Source organism: Dermacentor variabilis, chromosome 9, assembly GCF_050947875.1.
Source record: "Dermacentor variabilis isolate Ectoservices chromosome 9, ASM5094787v1, whole genome shotgun sequence".
Lineage (NCBI taxonomy): Eukaryota > Metazoa > Arthropoda > Arachnida > Ixodida > Ixodidae > Dermacentor > Dermacentor variabilis.
The window spans coordinates 87,203,408-87,223,810 of NC_134576.1; the positions used below are offsets into that span (position 1 = coordinate 87,203,408).

The 20,403-nt window shown below is 44.2% G+C and overlaps 1 protein-coding gene across 1 annotated transcript in view; it reads left to right on the plus strand.

Annotated features, from left to right (window-relative positions):
- Positions 1-12,777, plus strand: part of Mtpbeta (mitochondrial trifunctional protein beta subunit) — a 42,980-nt gene extending 30,203 nt beyond the window's left edge. Inside the window, exons 13-14 of the mRNA XM_075668624.1 lie at positions 6,026-6,190; positions 12,629-12,777. Of these exons, the coding sequence (XP_075524739.1) occupies positions 6,026-6,190; positions 12,629-12,667 (204 nt within the window). The 3' untranslated portion in view covers positions 12,668-12,777. The remainder of the gene's footprint in view (positions 1-6,025; positions 6,191-12,628) is intronic.
- Positions 12,778-20,403: the final 7,626 nt, after the last annotated feature.

Genomic DNA, 20,403 nt, shown 5'->3' on the forward strand with positions numbered 1-20,403 from the left:
GCGGCTGTCCGACCCACACACAGTGAGCCGGCAGTGACGCCATCCGCCCCCCTGGCGGATGCAGCTAGTGCTGCTCCGTCAACCCAGAATGAGGGATCATTGACGCCGAAGGTGGCCGCCGCCGAGGCTGTCCCAACCTCCCCGGCCCCTTCAAGCGCTGGCAACAGCCGGCGCAGCCAAATCCCGCAGGGTGCCCCATCGACCTCTGGGCTGGTGGGCGCAGGGGCCTTGCCCTCCAAGGCAGGACTCTCTCTTGTAACTTCTCGCTCACAAGAGCACGTGTCCGGCGCCTCACAAGAGGCAATGGACACAACACCTATCCTCAAGGCGCACCAAGCGCCTAAGGAGCAGCGAGGCTCCCTCGAACGCTTCAAAAAGGGCAGAACTCCCGTTACAGGGCCTCGAAAGAGCTCTGTAACCTAAGACATCACCACCGTTTCCGTAAACACAGCACCAATTCTTTCTTTAATATGGATACACAAATCATTCAATGGAATGTCAGAGGTCTTCTTAGGAATCTCGATGATCTACAAGAACTCATCTACCAACACAATCCAAAAGTGCTGTGTTTACAGGAAACACACTTAAAACCAAAACACACAAATTTTCTTCGACAACACGTTACTTTTCGCAAAGACTGCGATGATGCTCTCGCATCATCGGGCGGCGTTGCCATTGTAATTCAAAAAAGCATAGCGTGTCAACATTTGCAGCTACGAACGGCCCTCGAAGCAGTGGCGGTTCGAGTTGTCCTGCTAAACAAACTCATCACTATTTGTTCACTTTACATACCCCCACATTACAAACTAAACAAACCTGAATTTCAGTCCTTCATAGATGAATTGCCAGAACCTTATGTTGTTCTTGGCGATTTCAATGCGCACAGCTCCCTGTGGGGCGACTCTCGTACAGACGCGCGAGGTCGTCTCGTTGAACAGTTCCTTTTTTCTTCAGGTGCGTGCCTTCTTAATAAAAAAGAACCCACATATTACTCTCTTGCAAACAGAACCTTTTCGTCAATAGATCTTAGTATAGTTTCCGCGTCTGTACTGCCCGAACTCGAATGGGAAGTTATGAGCAATCCTTACGGGAGCGATCACTTCCCCGTACTGCTAAGAACATCCAAAGAAAATGAATTTCCTCCACAAGCTCCTAGGTGGAAGATAGATACAGCCGACTGGGAGAAATTTCGAAATCTATCTAGCATCTCATGGGCTGATATGTCTTCTCTAGAAATTGATGCCGCTGTGGAGTATTTTACAGCGTTCATAATAGATGCCGCATCTAAATGCATATCCGAAGGAAGTGGTTTGGCATGTAAACGGCGTGTCCCGTGGTGGAACGACGAATGTAGGATTGCTCGTCAGAAACAGAACAAAGCGTGGGGGTTGCTACGCGATTCCCCCACTGCAGAGAATCTTATTAACTTTAAGAAAGTCAAATCTCAAGGGAGGAGAACCCGCAGGCAGGCCAGAAGAGAAAGCTGGCAGAAGTATTTATCGAGTATTAACTCGTTTAGAGATGATGCCAAAGCCTGGAACAGGGTGAATAGGATTAGAGGGCGCCAAACATATTCACTCCCCCTGGTAAATACACAGGGCGATACACTGAAAGACCAGGCAGACTCACTTGGGGAGTATTTTGAGAGCGTGTCAAGTCTAACAAATTATTCGCAATCCTTTCTAAAATACAAACAAATAGAAGAATGTAAGCCACTCATAGGAAAATGTCGAAAGAATGAACCATACAACTGTCCATTTAGTATTGCCGAGTTCAGAGCTGCCTTGAGATCATGCAAGAGCTCCGCACCGGGTTCTGACAGAATTATGTATGAAATGATCAAAAACCTACACAATGACACCGAAGTTACACTACTCAAAATTTTCAACACTATTTGGGCTGCGGGATACTTTCCAACTGCATGGAAAGAAGCAATTGTGGTCCCTGTTTTGAAGCAGGGGAAAGACCCATCCATGGCGGCAAGCTATCGCCCAATAGCTCTTACGAGCTGCCTGTGTAAGGTTTTTGAAAAAATGATTAATCGCAGACTCATACACTTCCTTGAACTCAATAATATACTTGATCCCTATCAGTGTGGCTTCAGAGAAGGCCGGTCGACAACAGATCACCTTGTACGCATTGAAGGATATATTCGGGACGCATTTGTACATAAGCAGTTTTTCATGTCAATATTCCTTGACATGGAGAAGGCATATGACACAACATGGCGCTACGGCATCTTGCGAGACTTGTCGGAAATGGGCATCTGTGGCAATATGCTGAAAATAATTGACAGCTATTTGTTGAATCGAATCTTCCGAGTGAAAATCGGCAACATATTGTCGCGACCTTTCACACAAGAAACAGGTGTACCACAGGGAGGCGTGCTGAGTTGTACGCTCTTCATCGTGAAGATGAACTCGCTTCGTGCTTCGCTACCACCTGCCATTCTTTATTCTGTCTACGTTGACGACATTCAAATCGGCTTCAAATCCTGTAACCTCTCAGTATGCGAGAGACAGGTGCAACAGGGCTTGAACAAGATTTCCAAGTGGGCAGACAAAAACGGATTTAAAATCAACCCCCACAAAAGCTCTTGCGTTCTTTTTACAAGAAAGAGAGGCCTGTTTCCGGATCCTTCCTTAGAACTGTGTGGACACCAAATACCTGTCAACAAAGAGCACAAATTTCTGGGTATTATACTTGATTACAGACTCACTTTCATTCCACACATTAAATATCTGAAAGAAAAATGTCTAAAAACAATGAACCTAATGAAACTTCTATCTAAGACTACGTGGGGTAGTGACAGAAAGTGTCTAATGAATATCTACAAGAGCCTAATTCGGTCTCGATTGGATTATGGTGCTGTAGTATATAACTCTGCCGCCCCGAGCGCGCTAAAGATGCTAGACCCTGTTCACCATCTAGGTATCCGCTTAGCCACGGGCGCTTTCAGAACAAGCCCGATTCAAAGCTTATATGCCGAATCGAATGAATGGTCTCTCCACCTACAGAGATCATACATTAGCTTTACATATTTCCTTAAAGTACGCTCCAATCCTGAACATCCATGTTTTCATACCGTTACCGATATGACGTGCGCTACACTTTTCAGCAATCGCCCCTCCATAAGACAGCCTTTCTCGCTGCGTGTGAAGGAGATTAGCGATGAAATGCGTGTCCCGCTCCTCGAGCATCGCTTAAAGCACCTAACCAAGCTCTTACCTCCTTGGGAATGGCAGGTGATACAATGTGACATATCCTTTATAAATATTACAAAGCACGCTCCTGAGGCCGAAATTAGAATGCATTTCTTAGAACTGCAGTACAAACACTCCTGCGCAGCGTTCTACACAGACGCTTCGAAGTCAAATGCCGGGGTATCCTATGCTGCCGTCGGCCAATCGTTTTCGGAATCCGATGTACTGCATCCGGAAACAAGTATTTTTACGGCCGAGGCCTACGCATTACTCTCTGCTGTGAAGCATATAAGAAGAACAAAACTTCCAAAAGCAGCGATCTATACAGACTCTCTAAGCGTCGTGAAGGCCCTAATGTTACTCTACAAACATAAAAATCCCGTATTCAATGAACTGTATTCGGTATTGTGTAAAGCGTACTCATCTAACCAGAACATCATAATATGCTGGGTCCCTGGCCATAGGGGAATCGAAGGTAACGTTCTCGCGGACGAGATGGCCACGTCAATCACATCGCAAGCTGTTAACCCTACCGCTGATGTGCCTGTCACAGATCTGAGGCCTTTCTTACGAAATAAACTGCGAAATCACTGGCAGTGCACGTGGGACGCGCAAACAAATAACAAACTGCACGTTATAAAGCCCCAGTTAGGTTTCTGGCCCTCCCCAACAAAATCTCGGCGAACAGATGTCCTATTCTGTCGCCTCAGAATAGGACACACATTTGGCACCCATAGTTACCTGCTTACTGAAAGTGAACCTCCAACCTGTGGCAGATGCGGTGAGAGGCTTACCGTCCTCCACGTGCTCCTGGAGTGTCGGGAAGCCGAAACAGAGAGAAAGAAGCATTTTCCGCTTGCTTACCATTATAACATCCCTCTACACCCGGCTATGTTTCTCGGCAAGGAACCGCTTTTTGACACCAAGGCAATCCTCAACTATTTAAATGATGTCGTACTACACGTTATATGCCCATTAAATTCGTAGAGCATCCTCGCTCCAGAGGATGCCACTGCGATAACAGTTTTGCATAGCACATGCCTCCAGGCCCTTGTTCTTGAAGGGCTCTAAGGAGGCAATAGTGCTCTCGCATACCTTATAACCATATATATTTTTACACATTGTATCATTCTTTTTAAATGCACCTTAAATGTTCATAGTACACGTCATAAGACATCGCCATAATCTTAATGTACAGATTTTGCGCACTTTAGCGCGAACATTTTTAAGGCCCCTCTACAGCCACAACACACCAACTTCATCGAACTCATGATTTCATTGCAAACTCATTACCATGGACATGGCGCTCTTTGGCCATAACTGGCCCTTGCGCCATTAAAAACCACATATTATTAGTCTTACCTCGATGTAACGAAGTTGTACTTGCACCGGAAAAAAACTTAGTGAAATCGTGAATTTCATTTATTCAAAGTTCTATTAAAGTTTCAGCACTAAAAATCATTTCAAAAATTCTGAAAACATTCCCGATGGGTAGTATCTTGTCAGCAACCACTTAAAACAAATCCCAAGAAGGTCGGGTCATAGTAGCTTGGTTGTGAGCATCAGCGCACGTGGTGCAGATCACACCGAAGGCAAAGCATCGGTGTGGCTCACGCCGTCCAAGAATAGCACGTTGCGACATGCAGAGCCGTATATATTGGACACCATGGCTGACCGCACACTGAACACAGAACCCATAGTACCATTCTTGTTATGTTTGAGGTAGTTTACTGTTGTTGATTGTTCAGTAATTACTAAATAATCAATTAAAACACATACTGATTAATCTTACTCGATTTTCATTTCCTTGATAGTTTCTTGTTTTTTGGAGGAATGTTCTCTCGGTCACCAGAAATAAACGTGAACAAGATGTGTATTTTCTTTGGTGTGGAATTCCTTGGATGCGGAGTGGCCTTTCCACCGACACCATGCTCCCCTTGGATCCACGTATTTTCAAGCCTGTCGTAGAACCCACACTTCACTGAAACAACCGCCCATCGTTTGTGTAATATCCCATGCCTGCTGCCTTTGAGGTACTAGTGATAAATAAATGAATGGTGCTTGGACTTTTTCGGCTTAACTTGCCTAGGTATGCATTTCCATTTCTCATGCAAGCAGTGTTGGCCTTGAGTAATTCAGCATGAGGAGAACGATTGTCCACAAGCGATTTTTAAAACTTCAGTTAAGATTAAAATGGAACACCTGGTTCACACCTGGTTCACAGATACAATGGAACACACTATATGAATTTTCACGTTCTAACAAACATGAGTGGAGAGTACTGCTTAAGTCAACGGTAGGCTCACCCACGAAATATTGTGGGGCACACAGGCGAGTGACCCATGCAGCTGCCGCAGCCATGCATCGAAGCAAACCTGCATACAAGCAGTGATGCCTGGAGGCACGGCTTCATGTCGTCTGCTACAATGTTCACATGCACCCGTAGAAATGTTTGCCGCAGTCGATGACGCAGGTCACTGGACTCGAGGCGGTGAAAGCCGCTGTCCTTTCTCATGCTGTGCACAAATGCAAAGCTGTCTTGCCATGACAGTAATAACCTACTGAAAGCAAGGTTCATTTCACCATACCAGAAGGTAGTCTTGGTGGGCCTAAACACTGTTGCAGACGACATGAAGCCGCACCTCTAAGTATCGCTGGCCTGCGTGGGTTTGCTTCAGTACCACCCTGGCGGCACTGGCGCTCCACAAAACCTAGCCACGTGCTCGCGTGCCCCATATTATTTTGCGGCCAAGCGTACATTAGCGTTTGTCTTGAGCTGAATGTTCCCTTTAATGGCAAGATCTTGTCTTTCCAAAAAACAGGTTGGCTGCCCACCGATGGAAAAACTCAACCTCTGGGGAGGGTCCCTGTCGTTGGGCCACCCGTTTGGAGCCACCGGGATCCGCCTGGTGACCACCGTGGCAAATCGCCTGATCCATGAGAACAAGCAGTGGGGCCTGACGGCAGCCTGTGCAGCCGGTGGACATGTGAGCTCCCACAAGCACTAGCCACCGTTATGGTTTCTCTCTGCTGCTGTTGTCTTCTGTTATGTGCCACAGGAGAACCATGAAGAAAGGGCTTTACCCAAGGGGCCCGATTTTCATTAACCATATCATAAAAAGCCAGCAAACAAGCACACCAAGGACAACACAGGGGAAATTACTTGTACCTACTAATCGAATTAAAGAAATTATGAAATAATGGAACTGAAAGTGAATGAAAAGCAACTTGGCGCATGTGGGGAACGACCCCACATGTTCTCATTATGCGTGCAATGCTCTACCAGGTAGCACGTGTGGGTTTATTCACCAGTTACTTTCACCCAAAAAGCTCACATACTCATGATGCCTGCAGCACGAAGGACGTTCCACATCTGCAATGAAGGCTTGTGAGTGGGCGCTAGCTAACACTCCCAGGGTTAGTTATAGTAGTAAAAGCATAAATACCCGGGAAAGTGGATGGGAAAATGGCGGCGGCGTAGCTGAATTGGTAGAGCATTGCACGCATATGCAAAGACGGATTGTTCCCCACCTACGGCAAGTTGTTTTTTTCATCCACTTTTAGTCCCAATAATTTATCATTTCATTAATTCAGTTAGTAAGTACAAGTAATTTCCCATGCATTGTCCTTGGTGTCTTTGTTGGCTTCTTATGACACAGGAGAACCTTGTCACATGTATGGTTGAAAAAGCTCTGAGAAAAGAAGGGACCCAACACACACTGAAGTGGGACAATACCGTATGTACTCGCATAATGATAGCACTCGCGTAATGATCGCACCCCTGAATTTTGTCGTCAAAATTCAATTTTTTTTATTTCCTGTGTATTGATCGCACGCCGAACTTGCTGCAGCGATATGTCATGTGCCAAATCTAGCTAATAATGATTGCGTTTACCATCTGTCGAAAGCTACGCGAACAACTCTTCAAGACAAACCAAGCGGTCTGCACTCACCAAACATCCTTAAGTAGATGCCCCATTTCATTACTTTCATCACTTTCCACACTTCCATGACAAAAAGAGGTACAACCAAACTTCCCTTTATTATGTGTAGCCTTTATAATGGTTGTGGTCAACAACAACAAAAAAGGTGCCTTTTGATTCTTGTTATCTGCACTCGTGGGCACGCAACAAACCGCGAGCAGCAACGATAGTAGCCACGTTTACACTGATACGTTAGAAGTGTACCCTATTCATATGCCGACGCTTGTAACACACCTAAGATATTCGCCCACCCTTAGCGGAAACATGCCGTATTAGGATAGTAGTGAAGACAAATGCCACAGTTTCCACAGCATGCCAGTCATGTGTTTGTATGTCACTGGCAGCTAAGTGCGCCCATCTGTTTCTGTCCCCTCAAAGTGGGCATGGCTGCGTTATTGCTGCAAACTTGCCAATATTAACGATATTATTCATTACTGATATGGAAGAAACTGTTTCAATGCACATAATGTGCTCACGAGAAGAAAAAAAAAAATCGCATTCGACGCGTTCGGCTTGCTCCGCCGGCCGCCACTTTCGTTTTGGTGTCCTGCACTGTTACAGCAGCAGCCGCCTATTTGTTGACCTGTTGTCATCCCGCAGCAAACGCGGGATGAAAAAAATCTTTTTTCTTCTCACGGGAAATTTAACCCGCGTAATGATCGCACCCTTGAATTTGCCTCAATCTTTTTACAAAAAAGTGCGACCATTATGCGAGTCAATACGGTATATTGCTCTTTGTACACAGTAGGCCAGTCTCCTAGTTTGCAAGTGCACGTCTCTGCACTGCAAGCTTTGCCCAACTAATGGCGGCACCGGCCATTGTTCAAATTAAGACGCAGTGCTAGCTACCTGCGCATGCTTTCATCCCTCAGTACCACATCTTTATTTTCCATGTTGTAGTGCGAGCAAACTACTTTGTACGTGCCGGTTGAAAAAATAGTGATGACACTGTCAGTTGGGCAAACTGCCTCGCAGAAAAGGTAGTTTTACGATTATGAAAATCAGAACTGCAAGGAATAGTTCCTCGAGTGACCGTGCTATGTAATCGAGGATGTTCAACTCGCTGCTCAAGGACGCGCCGTGCAAATGTTTTCCAATGCATCCGCAGTCTAAATTGTTCGTGGTTGCAGTTATGCAAACCAAAGCACGTATTAAGCAATCTTTTTTGCCCATGCCGGCATCACGGTCTGAAGCTAGCAGGTACGCCTTCCGCAAGATAATCCCACAATACATTCCCATGAGCACGCATTTGGTTGGCGTGCACAGACATTCCCGAGCTTCATCTACCGCTTCTTCAGCGTGTCGTGCCCAAGCTAATCATGTCATAGGTGCACAGCTGTGGCACTGACTCCCTCGGTTGCATGTACTATGCGGTGAAGCTGAATCTCAGAGGTTTGAGAGCCATGCAGGGAAAACAAACATTGGGAGATGCAAGAGTCAATCATCCTCACGTGTGGCTTAAGTTGTCACCATAATAGGAAAACCCCGTTTCTCCCAACTTAGGACTTGATCATGCATCTTCATAATTTAAGCCACTACAACATCACTGTTGTCATTTTGTCATCGTTGGGACCACTACTGCTATTTTTGACTTGCCCTTTACCATTCTTTTGACCTTTACAAATCTGGAGCCCTTTATAGGCTTTTATCACGAATGATATTTCGATTTCTTGCAGTGACTAATGAATGTTTGCTGTTCTCTGCAAGCGTGTGTCCTTATGTATACATTTGGATGTTGCACATATCTCGGCCACGGCGGCCGCATTTCGATGGGGGCGAAATGCGAAAACACCTGTGTACTTAGATTTAGGTGCACGTTAAAGAACCCCAGGCGGTCGAAATTTCCGAAGTCCTCCACTACGGCGTGCCTCATAATCAGAAAGCGGTTTTGGCACGTTAAACCCCATAATTTAATTTTTAATGTTGCACATCTCAGCTTGGCTTATTTAGTCATTTTGTCAGTGGGGAAATTGGCACTTGTAGATGAGTGGCAATAAGTAATACACTTTAATTGTCTATGTGTGCAACATCGTAGTACAGTAAAACTTTGTTAATTCAACACTCGTTAATTCAGAAAATAGGACAATTTGGACTTGCCTTCTGGTCCTGGCAGGCCTATGCATTACGTATAGCAATCAAACTCTCGTTAATTTGGAGACATTTGGCTGCACATAGGTTCATTTGGACAACTCTCTCAGCTCGGCAAACACGGAGCACCACAAATGGGCGGCACAAAGAAGCAAAAGCAGCGTTAGCATCCAACCGAAACGAAGTGGCGGAGTCCGCATCGCCATAGTCATCAGCAGAAATTCCACTGGAATTACAGAAACACTAGAATGTTTCGTGCCTATTTCTGCCTTTAAAACCGCGTTTCCGCCACATTAGCCGCGTGCCTTCATAACTCGTAATCACTATTCATGATCGCGTTGATAGCCACCACGGTTTTGTTCACAGCGATTGCAGCAAACAGTATTTTTTATTTGACTTGATGTGCGCTTCAGCTGCGGGTCTTCAAAACTGCAATGTCGCCGTCAATTATTGCATCAATAATAATATCATTTTTGTCTGCAGTTATTGCAGCACACGGTAGTTTCGTTTTGACTCAATGCGTGCGTCAGCCGTGTGCCTGCAGAATGGCAAGGTCACCGTCCATGATCGTGTCGATAGCAGCGGCAGTTTTGTCCGCAGCGGTTGCGGAAAATGATAGTTTAATTTGGCTCAGTGCAAAGCTGTAAAGGATGAAGAGCACCGATTATATTGTGATGGACGGACAATCTGTTGTTGACTAGTTCACTGGCGAAAAAATAATTGGGATGTGCGCATGGTAGTGAAAAGCATGTCTCAGATTAAAATGCGCGCCACGGCCGCGCTGTGAAGGAAGTCACTAGACAATCACTTCAAGCGCTAATCACCAACGACATGATAATTACAGCTTCCTCATTGCTTTTGTGCTAAATAGAAACGAGATGCGCTGATGCATTCAGTAAAAGGCGTGTTGACGTTGTAAGCATTATGACGTAGTAAGCACGTATTCGGCCGTACATCGCTACGTCCACCAAAACGAAGCGGCAGAGTCCACATCGCCGTAGTCGTCGGTGGAAATCATTCGTGAATGACAACAACGGCAGAACGCTTTGTGCCTATTTGTGCCTCTGAAGCCTTTCTTCTTGAATTTACCACCGCGCTTAGCACTACATTGGCCGCATGCCTTCACGACTGCGTAGTTGACATAGATGATCGCATCAATAACGGCTGCGGTTTCGTCTGTGGCAGTTGTGGCAAACAGTTTCGTTTTGACTTGGAGCCCATCGGCCGCACGTCAACAGCGGCCGTGGTTTCATTTGCAAAGGTTGCGGCAAACAGTAGCTTAGTTTTTACTCAGTGTGAACCTGTCGAGTATGAAGAGCACTGTCTACATTGCGACGGGCGGGGACACTGGCGAAAAAAAGAAGAGATGTGCGTGCGGTGAAGACGTGCGCGGCAACCGCGCTGTGAAGGAAGTTGCGAGGCCTTCGCTGCTGTGAGCGCTAATCGGTCACGGTATGAGAATTGCAGCTTCCGCACTGCTTTTGTGCAAAGTGTAAATGGCATTTGCTGATTCATTCAGTAAATAAAAGGGTGTCGAAAATGTTTTAAAATGTTCAAAAGAAGGTCCAAAATGTTAAATATTGCCTGTGACGGATAGCACAATCCCAATTCATGAGCTGGTCTACTCGAAGAGGCAGGCATTACTTGCACAAAGAATTGAAATGCATAATCGACTAATTCACAAATTTGTTAACTAATTACCTTCTGGAACATATTGCAATATACAAATTATAGTGGGTGAGACTGCAAGGCGTATATACCCATTTGAATAGAATTATGTGGATGACGCCACTTACATGAGATATGCGCCGTTAACTTGCGGTCAAAATACACTGTCGTTCCACTTACTTTCTTAACAAAATTCTGCTTTACGCATTAAAGCACAAAAATAACTGGAACACAAATGCATTTCTCTGCAGAGTTCAGGAATTAATATCTCAAAACTGGTGTCATCCTGAGAATTCGTTTCAAGTGGATCCGCCTTGCAGTCTCACCAGCTATAATTAGTAAATTGCAATACTATGTGTCATAAAATGATTGTGTTTTTGTTAATTCGTTCATTATGCATTTCAATTTTTTGTGCAAGTAATGTTCACTTCTTCGTGTAGACCAGCTCATGGACTAGAATTGTGTTACCTGTCACAGGCAGTTTTTAAAAATTTTGGAACTTGTTAAAAAAGAAGACCCCCTATATACCGTATTTACTCAATTCTAACGCGCCCTTGATTGTAACACGCACCCGTTTGCCATGACCTAAAAAAATAAATGTCCTTTACAGTACCACACACCTCATTTTTTCAGACAGAAATAGAACTTTCTCTCATTGGGAAAAAAACAGATTTACTCCCGATGTACTAAAGTTGCGATAAATAAAAAACATCGCAGTTTCGCCCAAAAGGCGAAGCATCGATTATGATAGCAAATTAGTAGACAGCTATACAAAAAGTATGGATAGTAGTTTCACCGATCGTATAAACTTTTAAACATTCGCCTACTAGCTAAATTAACAAGCATGGTGTCATGCGCGCACTAGCAAATGTGAATGCGTCTCGCTCAATGACCACGGAAACTCTTTACCAAAACGCTGGAGCGAGGAAGTGCGATAGCAGGAGCGAGGGAATTAACCTTTGTGCAGCCTCTCGCTTCAACACAACTAAGCGACGAGAACACACCGTGGTGCGCCTAGATGCGTAGACTCTCGTCTCCGCCGCAGATCGCTTTCAAGGTAGCGGCTGCATGGCCACGCCGTACGTAGCAGCCACCGGTGTAGAACGCCTCTCCTGTTTGCGCCAGTCGCGCACGCAAGTTTCGGGAACTCCACACGCCTGTGATGCGGCCTGAGTTCCGTCCATCTCCGCACACGTGATCGCTTTACTTTTAATTGCGGCATCGTGATGAACTCGGTGTGTCTTTGGAGTCGGTACTTCCATGCTGATAGAGCAAATGCAGAAAACAGGAAGACAGACGGTGCACTAACCTAAGCCAAACGAAGCATTGCCTAGGCACACGAAGGAAGCTACGGCAGCTAGGCTCGAAGCGCGTACGAGGCGGCCATCTTGAAATGCCGATCCCGATATGGTAACGCAGATTTAGGGTCGTACTTGGTTCTACCGCGCACTCAGTTTTTGGACCCGTTTTATCGGAAAAAAGTGTGCATTAGATTCGAGTAAATACGGTATATGTGTGCGTTCTTTTGAAAAATAAAAACTAGTTGGAAATCTGCTTTTCCCACCTTCTTTGCCATCTCGTTTTGCTCTCCTTAAACAAGATAAAACAGCGACTAGCTGGGTCTCGTACCTTGCTCCCGACCTTACATTGGCTGTGCTAACATGTCCATCTCTTGTCTGCTTGCAGGGTCATGCCATGATCGTGGAGAGGTATCCGAACAAATGAAACAAAAGCCTGTGAAAAAAAGATACGTTCCTAAGCAACTTTCCAAGCTGCCATTAAATAGTTTGCACTTTTTCAACTTTCGTATGTGAATAAACTTGTATATACTGTGATGTCGTTGTGGATGACAGATTTTCTTTGTTTTTCTGGGAGAATGAAGTTTTATGTCAGTGTAAGCTCTGTGGACTTACGCTGCAGCATACTATTAAAGGGACATACAACCACTCAGAACATGGATCAAGATAACCTCACTGATAGAAAGATTGCCTATCGTATTGGCAAAAACGAGCCTTGTTTTCTTTCTTTTTTCATTGAAGATAGATGTATATTTTTAAGTAATCACTAAAAGTCACAAAAAATGTCCTTTGGTGTCCCACGCAGCAAAAACATGGATGCATAAGTGGCCTATCACATGACCTTCTACTAGTTTATGTGGTTCCTGGTATTTTTATTAGTACTGAAATGCATTACACCTTTTCTATTATAAGTTTTTTCGAACTTGCAATGTGCAGGTAGGCCTTCGTTTGTAGTGAGTAGAAAAGTGGCACTGCCTTCACCTTTGTTTTCTCTGAGTTGGCTTGGCTCGTCTATCGACAGAACAACCGCGGGCCAGCCAGTCATGACGTAGGCGTGAACCTGAGAGAAAACACGATGCAAATGTAAGGTCGGTACAACAACACAAACTTATTGATTGGGTGATGGATATTGTTTTTTGGCGCAAGGGCCAGAAATGACCAAAGAGCGCCATGACACTTGGTGATGAATAGCAATGAGTATAGTTGGATATGGTGGAAATTCAGTGGCTGTATGTTGGCCTAAAATATTAGTAAATGGTGTAAAATGTGTATCTATTAAAATAATGTCAATGAAAAGCGAGTCCTATGGTTATAAAAGTATGTCATGAAAAATTAGATACTAAAATGCAAACTTATTGTACCAGCTTTTTATTTTGAAAAGTGGTTGAAAAGGTCGCAATGTAGGTACAACTCACTCTTGTGAAAGCAGAACGATGGGCGGCTTTCACAATTTGCGAGGCGGGCTATCGGCATCCTCTCACTTCTCAGCATTGCTGCAGGAAGGACTCTTTCTTCTTTAGAGGCTGTTCGGATAAAAAAAATTCTGCTTACAGAGTATCCGTGCGCTTTTCAAGAAACTGCTGCAGGTGCAAACACTAACGAGCGTGAGCTTTCTGTTGCGCCATAAAAAACTGTCGTTAAACATTGGTTGTAAATCCCTTTAAAATGTTACTCTAGTACAAACCACTGCATTTCTTAGCTCTGTGAAGCGCTACTTTTTTAACTTCATGTGGATGTTATTCATGTGGATGCAGTCTGTTCCCGTTAATTTGACCCTAGCAAGATGTAAACGTTTCGTCGGACTGTCCAAACAAATCCATTTTTTTCTTTTTTTACATAGTCCGTAGTGTCTTTTTGCTTGTCTCTTGAAGCTCAACTAGACGAGCACATAGTGAAGAATGCCAGCATGTTTAAATGCTGCCTCGGCACTGGGCTGAACATGCTGAACAAACAAAGCAGACTGCTGAATATGGATTCAAGACACAACTTGAAACAAGCCGGAATAGATGGTTTCACTAATGGAAGAAGCATTGCCCACTAAAAAACTAAAAATAAAACAACTACATGCCTATCGAAGCAGTAGTGTTGTGTGATGAATTTTGTGGGTTTTCAAGCATTTCGTAACCACTGCGCACGTGAAGCAGCATCCAGTGAGTGTCTAAGCAAATCGGCATGCTTTCGCATTTTAACTGTTTTTCATCCGTAGCAATGTATAGTTTCTCACAGGGACTTAGGCAGCACATTCAAATTAAGTGAAACGTCTCATTAACAAAGGTCAAATTAACAGTAGTCGACTGTAGTGATACTTGTGCTTGTGCCTTTTCACAGAAATTCACAATCGCACTGACTGCACTGACTTGTCCTAGTGGATGGTTCCCACTGAAGCAATTTCTGCTCACTCCGCTAGTGACAACCATTGCATTTTTGGTCTGTTTGGTAAATGTAAGACCTAGTGTTTTGCCAGTATGGGCTCCTGACAGTTTAGTTTGCTAGCAAGTGCAGTGCCGTCTATTGCAACGTAAGCACAACTCTGTGTGGATGGGAAATCAGTCGGCGTTACGATCAACCAGCACATGCTGTTATTGCCATGCGCAATAACATAATAAAAGCTCTAGACAGAAATGCATGGGCCATTGTCCTCCCCATGTAGTGGCTTTGTGATGGCAAATGTAGAAGACATGGGGACTAATACCTAGAAAATGCACAGGGGTGGTAGTACTGCTGTGTTAAGGACTGCCATGTCTACGATGGACTGCTCAGCTTCTAATTTCGAATTGTACTGATTTCCTGGTTGCAAGAGATGCATTTTCATTGGATGATGTGTTTGTGGGCTGCCCGAACTGTTGCAATTGCAGCGCGGGTGACTGGTTTTTATTTTCATTAACACAGACTGCAAACACAAACACTGTTCAAAATTTCCCAGTATTCCGGATCCGCACCAGCAGGTTCCAGCTTCGAAGGCGTGGTACCCGTACATGAAAATTATCGACTCACAGTGCAGATAGAGATCCAGGAAAATAGCGAGCAAGTGTTAGGATAACATGGTAAACAGCAGCTGAAAAAAGGGGTGCTGAACATGAGGTCAAAAGCGCAGGAACACTGTAGGCACACTGGAGAGGAACCCAGCCATGGAACTGTGCCAAACAGCAAAGAATGCGATCGAAAATGAGTTTTGTACTGTAATTATAGGGCTGTGCCCTACTGTTGTTCTAGTAGAAACATGGACTTATAGCAGAAAATCTTCAGATGACGTTTCGTGTATGGCATGTGGAAGTGGTACAGAAGTGATTGTACATGTTCCATAGAAGTGGCGGTATCCATCTAGCTGTAAATTTGGATGTAGTCGCCCTGCCTTGGGCCTTAGAGGGACACTAAGCATGAATGTCAAGTTGCACTAGTAAATAATGCTTCTGCACTGCAAAATATCCACTTGTACCGTCAGGAGGGTATTGGTGAATTACACTTTTGCAACGCGAAACAGCCACCCTTGGTGAGAGGAGAAGCCTTGATAATCTGGAAGAAACCCAAAAACAAAAGACAGGTGGCGATACCGCCCTTAAGTTTGTGGGACAGCATGTCATGTGATGTCACAAATTCGATCGCACCCACTCAGCACTCGGGTGTAGTCAATTTTGTGTCAAGGGCTACACTTTGTGTCAATCAGTGTCAAGGGCTACACTTTGTGTCAATCAGTGTCAAGGGCTACACTTAATTCTAATGGAACTGAGTGGTCTAGCTAGCAAGTTTCTGAAAACGTTTCATGTGTCTCATAGACTAGCTGGATGTATGTTGCTGACATTAAACACATTTCATTACGATCTGCCCTCTCCGCTTCAGGAGTCCATTCTAACAACAACAACAAAAAAAAGAAATTGAGGAAATCCCAGCCTGCTGCGTGCGAGTAATACGAGGTGTAGTGCCTATACTCTGTTCCATACAAAGCAGTCAACACTGTGGAGGCTAGTTTGCACTTGAATATAGTTTGATGTTTTTTTACTGTAGTTGTGCGCTACTGTTCTTTATATAGGCTCAGTGTTGAATAAAACGAGTTATAATCCCTAGAAACAAACACACTTTGGTATACGGCTGCTAATGTGTTGTTTTAGATCAGTTTTACTTGTGTTGTTCTTCTCAGGTGTTTTATTTGGAACCCCTAGCGAGGAGCCTCGCATGTGTGCTTGCATGAGCGAACGCTGTTGGCACGCAGCAAAGCATGAACGGAAAGCACGGAGTGATAACTTTTACTGACCGAACTTCTTGCGTAGCTTCCACTGTGTTGACGGCTATGTATGGAACAGAGCATAGCATATATAGGCTAGCATGCTGAGCAAGAACACCAAGGTGACGCCCAAGGTGACGAAAGCCGATGGCTGCCGTGTCACTGCAATCGTGGGCAAAAGTGTGCAAGTTTTACGCCGCAACTGCACCTGACTGCACTGTGGCATTGTTGGTTTTCATTTTCATTTGAATATGTTACATGTGTGTGTCTATGGTTCTCCTGAGAGGACGAGATAATACACAAAGTTTATATTTAAAGAAATTGTAGGGTGCGGTAGAGTTGGCGTGCATAAAATTTTTCAAGTAGATTGCTTAATATAGGGCTAAATGAAAATTGCTGCTGTCGAACCCAGATATATCGAACCCACATATAACGAATTAGTGTGTAGAACAAACAGCTGTATAATCCCCTTGAAAATTTTTGTATAATATTTTTATTTTATGCATCGAATTACCTGTATATCAAACTTTTTTGTGATCCCCTTCAGGTTCTATATATCCGGGTTCTGCTGTATATTGTCATTTCTTGTCTGTTTGTTATATAAAATGCTTATCAAGTTTCCCCGCAGCCCTGAGAACCAAAAGATGATAGCAATTCTATGTTTGCAAACAACGAAGCATGCAGGTTCATTGCTGCATATATCAAAAATTAGTTTATACAAGTGTTCAAGAGCTTTACAAACCTCACAGGAAATTGTCTAATGTCCTGGATGAACTCCATTTGCCACAAAAATGTCATTTTTAGGGAATAATGGGTATTTTATTCGCAATGCATGGGCGAACTTTCAAGAGCGTCAGTCAACTACCTTTTTAACTACCTTGTTACTAGCTTGTTAACTACCTTGTTAAGAATATTGTTCTAATGCTATATATGCTTTTAAAGCCCTGAAAAAAGATTTTGGATATTTTAATTCAATACTTTTCCTCAATGAGTGCTAAATTTCAAGGCAGCATTCGTACCTCTGGAAACAGTTGCTGTATCTCGTAATGCTTTGGAACTTATGCACGGCTTCCTATGAGCTGTGCAATGAACTAGAACAAGAAATATATCTCATGCATGTTTGGGGAATTATCTATAAAAAAACTAAAAGCGCACACTAAACCGCTTACATGCAGAAAGGTTTATATAGGACAAACCGGCCGATGCGTCGACAATCGGGCACGGGAGCATGAGCAATCTGTAACTGGCAATGACTCATTTCATTTGCCTATGCATTGTAGATCCTGTCCCTGTAAGCCAATTTCTTCCGGTATGCAAATTCTAGGCAGGAGTGGCAATGCTTTGGCCAGAGAAATCATGGAGGCATTTCATATTAGGCAGAAAGAGAGTGCAGGTACTAGCGATATGTCGGTTGCTTTGCGTAGCAAAGAAAAGCCGTTTTTAGAAATGATGCTGTAACCTGTACGCTCTTTGATATGACGCATTGATTGGCTTGATGGACAGGGCGCTGGCACAACCCTGGTCCGCTGTGTATGAGTAGACAAAATCTTCACAATAAAATTTAGTTGTGAGTAGCAGTTGTCCTGTGCATCGGTGTCTTTCTCTTGTGTCATCTTGAAACTGTGCTTAGCTTGACTATGCCCTGGCAATATTAGCCACTATTTTGTTCTTAGTTGAAGGTGATAAGCTGGAAAACACAGAGATACGAGAAACTGGCGGCAGCGCCGCCCTCAAGTTAGCGTAACAGCAGAGCCATATGACGTCACAAATTTTATGTCAACCGTTTGGCTCTAGTTAATTTTTCATATCTGTGTATATAGGCTCTATAAGGAACCAAGGGATCTGGCTAACAATCTAGAGAACTTTCCTGCCCCAAATTATGGTCTTTGAAATCCATGATGTTGCACTAATGTGCCAGCACTAAGGTTTCGGCAGATAGGAAAAAGTAACCGATTACAATTTGAATATCGAAAGGCAAAAGGTGGAAAACAGATACATGGTGCTTGCACAACTATGGAAAGAGAACATGGCATGGTTAGTGCAACACTTGTTTTACAATGATAAGTTGTGCGAGTGATGTGCATGCAGATTTATCATTTTCCTGCTTTCACCTCTTGCTATATATTGCTATGTGAGCAGTAAAACTTAATGCTTGTTAGTAGTGCTCTGTTCGGTCGCCTTCTTTGCTCTTATATTAAATGTGCGCTAAGTAAGGCATTTCCTCGATGAAAGAATGCTTCATTGTTGCTGGAGCTCGGTGGGGCAAGTCCAGGGAAAAACTGAAACAATTGTCCGTGGTTGACTATCTGACATCACCGTCCTATGTGGCTATCGCTATGTAGAGCTATAGCAGCTCTGGTTCAAATATATTGATTTATTGCAGTGCCCTCAGGGCACTAACAGCATTACAGAGGGGGTGGGCACATGGTGTTCATACAAATGGCAATATGTTATATATGAAGTAATGAAAAATTGTTGGCCAACACCTGACAGATGAAAAGTGTTCAAAGCTGTGTTGCCTAGGTGTTACAGCTTATATAGTCGATAAATTCATTGAATTACAGTGAGCGTTACTGAGTACAGCAAGTAACTGATGAATTAAAAGAACTACCGAATTATGTAATTCGTTGCGTACAAATCTGGACATGAACCTTTGAAATCCATGACGTCACACTGACGTACAAGCGCAGGGGTTCTGGCGCGAAGGTTTAAGTTCGGCCTTTATTTCTCGATCGTCACGCCAAATAAATAAAAATAAGTTTCTAGTTGGAAAAAAAAAACTTTATACTTTGCATGATCTAACATCATTCCCAGCCGCGACGGGCATATTTCTTTGAGCTAGGCAGAATCAGAGAACGCTTGTACAACGTGTGCGCTTTGAGTGAACGGTCTGGGCGGGATAATGTGATTCTATTACGATTCTTTTCGTGCTTTACCGCGGCACCCCAGCACCGGGATCGACTCGGTGAAAGGCAAGAAACAATCGATCGCCGGCAACAACAGGGAAGCTTAGCTCAGTCCTGCATCAAATGACAGCCAATGTCCCAAGTTTCTATATAGATATGACACGTACACCACTTGCTCTCATCTTCGTTCGAACGCGAACGAATGGTCCACAGAGCTGAAATATGTTGAAAACATCACAAGGCAACTTTAGAAGGCAAATTTCTAACAAAACAATGCCAACTATCGCATGGCGTGATGAGCGCACCTTTAATGATCGTTCCACGCGCTTATGGTTCCACGCTTCATTCTTTGACCCCGTATCCATAGCCTACTACTAAAATGGCCGGATCAACCTGCGCGATGAACTGCCCACTTAAACGGCCGCTCGATAGAACAACACGTGCTTTCATCGCGCGTGCCACTCATTTTTACCATAGAATAAAGAACGACTTTATTTTTACTGTGGGCGCGACGTACCGCTCGAAAGCCACAGCAGCACGGAAAGCGAGAGGCGGCGAAGCCGAAGCCAAGGAGGCTTTGCATCTGCCAGCTGTTGCTGCCGGCGCGCAGCTTCAATTAGCTTCACTGATGCAAGTACAGTTCCTGCGGCGGCCCACTCTTCCAACCTGTATCACACATATTTCGCACAACGTGTATTCAGTTTTGCATTGTACAGGGTCAATATGTAAATGATGCTCGAATTTGCTTGGTATGCGATACGGTTTTTGCAGCTGTCTGGGCAGTAAGTAGTCCAACAATGTTCCACCCCCCCCCCCCTCCCTTACTCCCGTAGAGTTTCGCACCTATTTCGCACAGCGTGTATTCAGGTTGGATAGAATCGTATATAAATGATACTCGAAAGTTTGCTTGGTATACGATAAGGTTTTCGCAGCTGTTTGGACAGCTGCAACACGTAACAATCGCCCCCACCCTGCTCCTCGAGGGTACGTTTATTTTAAAGCTTAACCGTTTTTTTTGCAACGAATGTGAATGTGTTT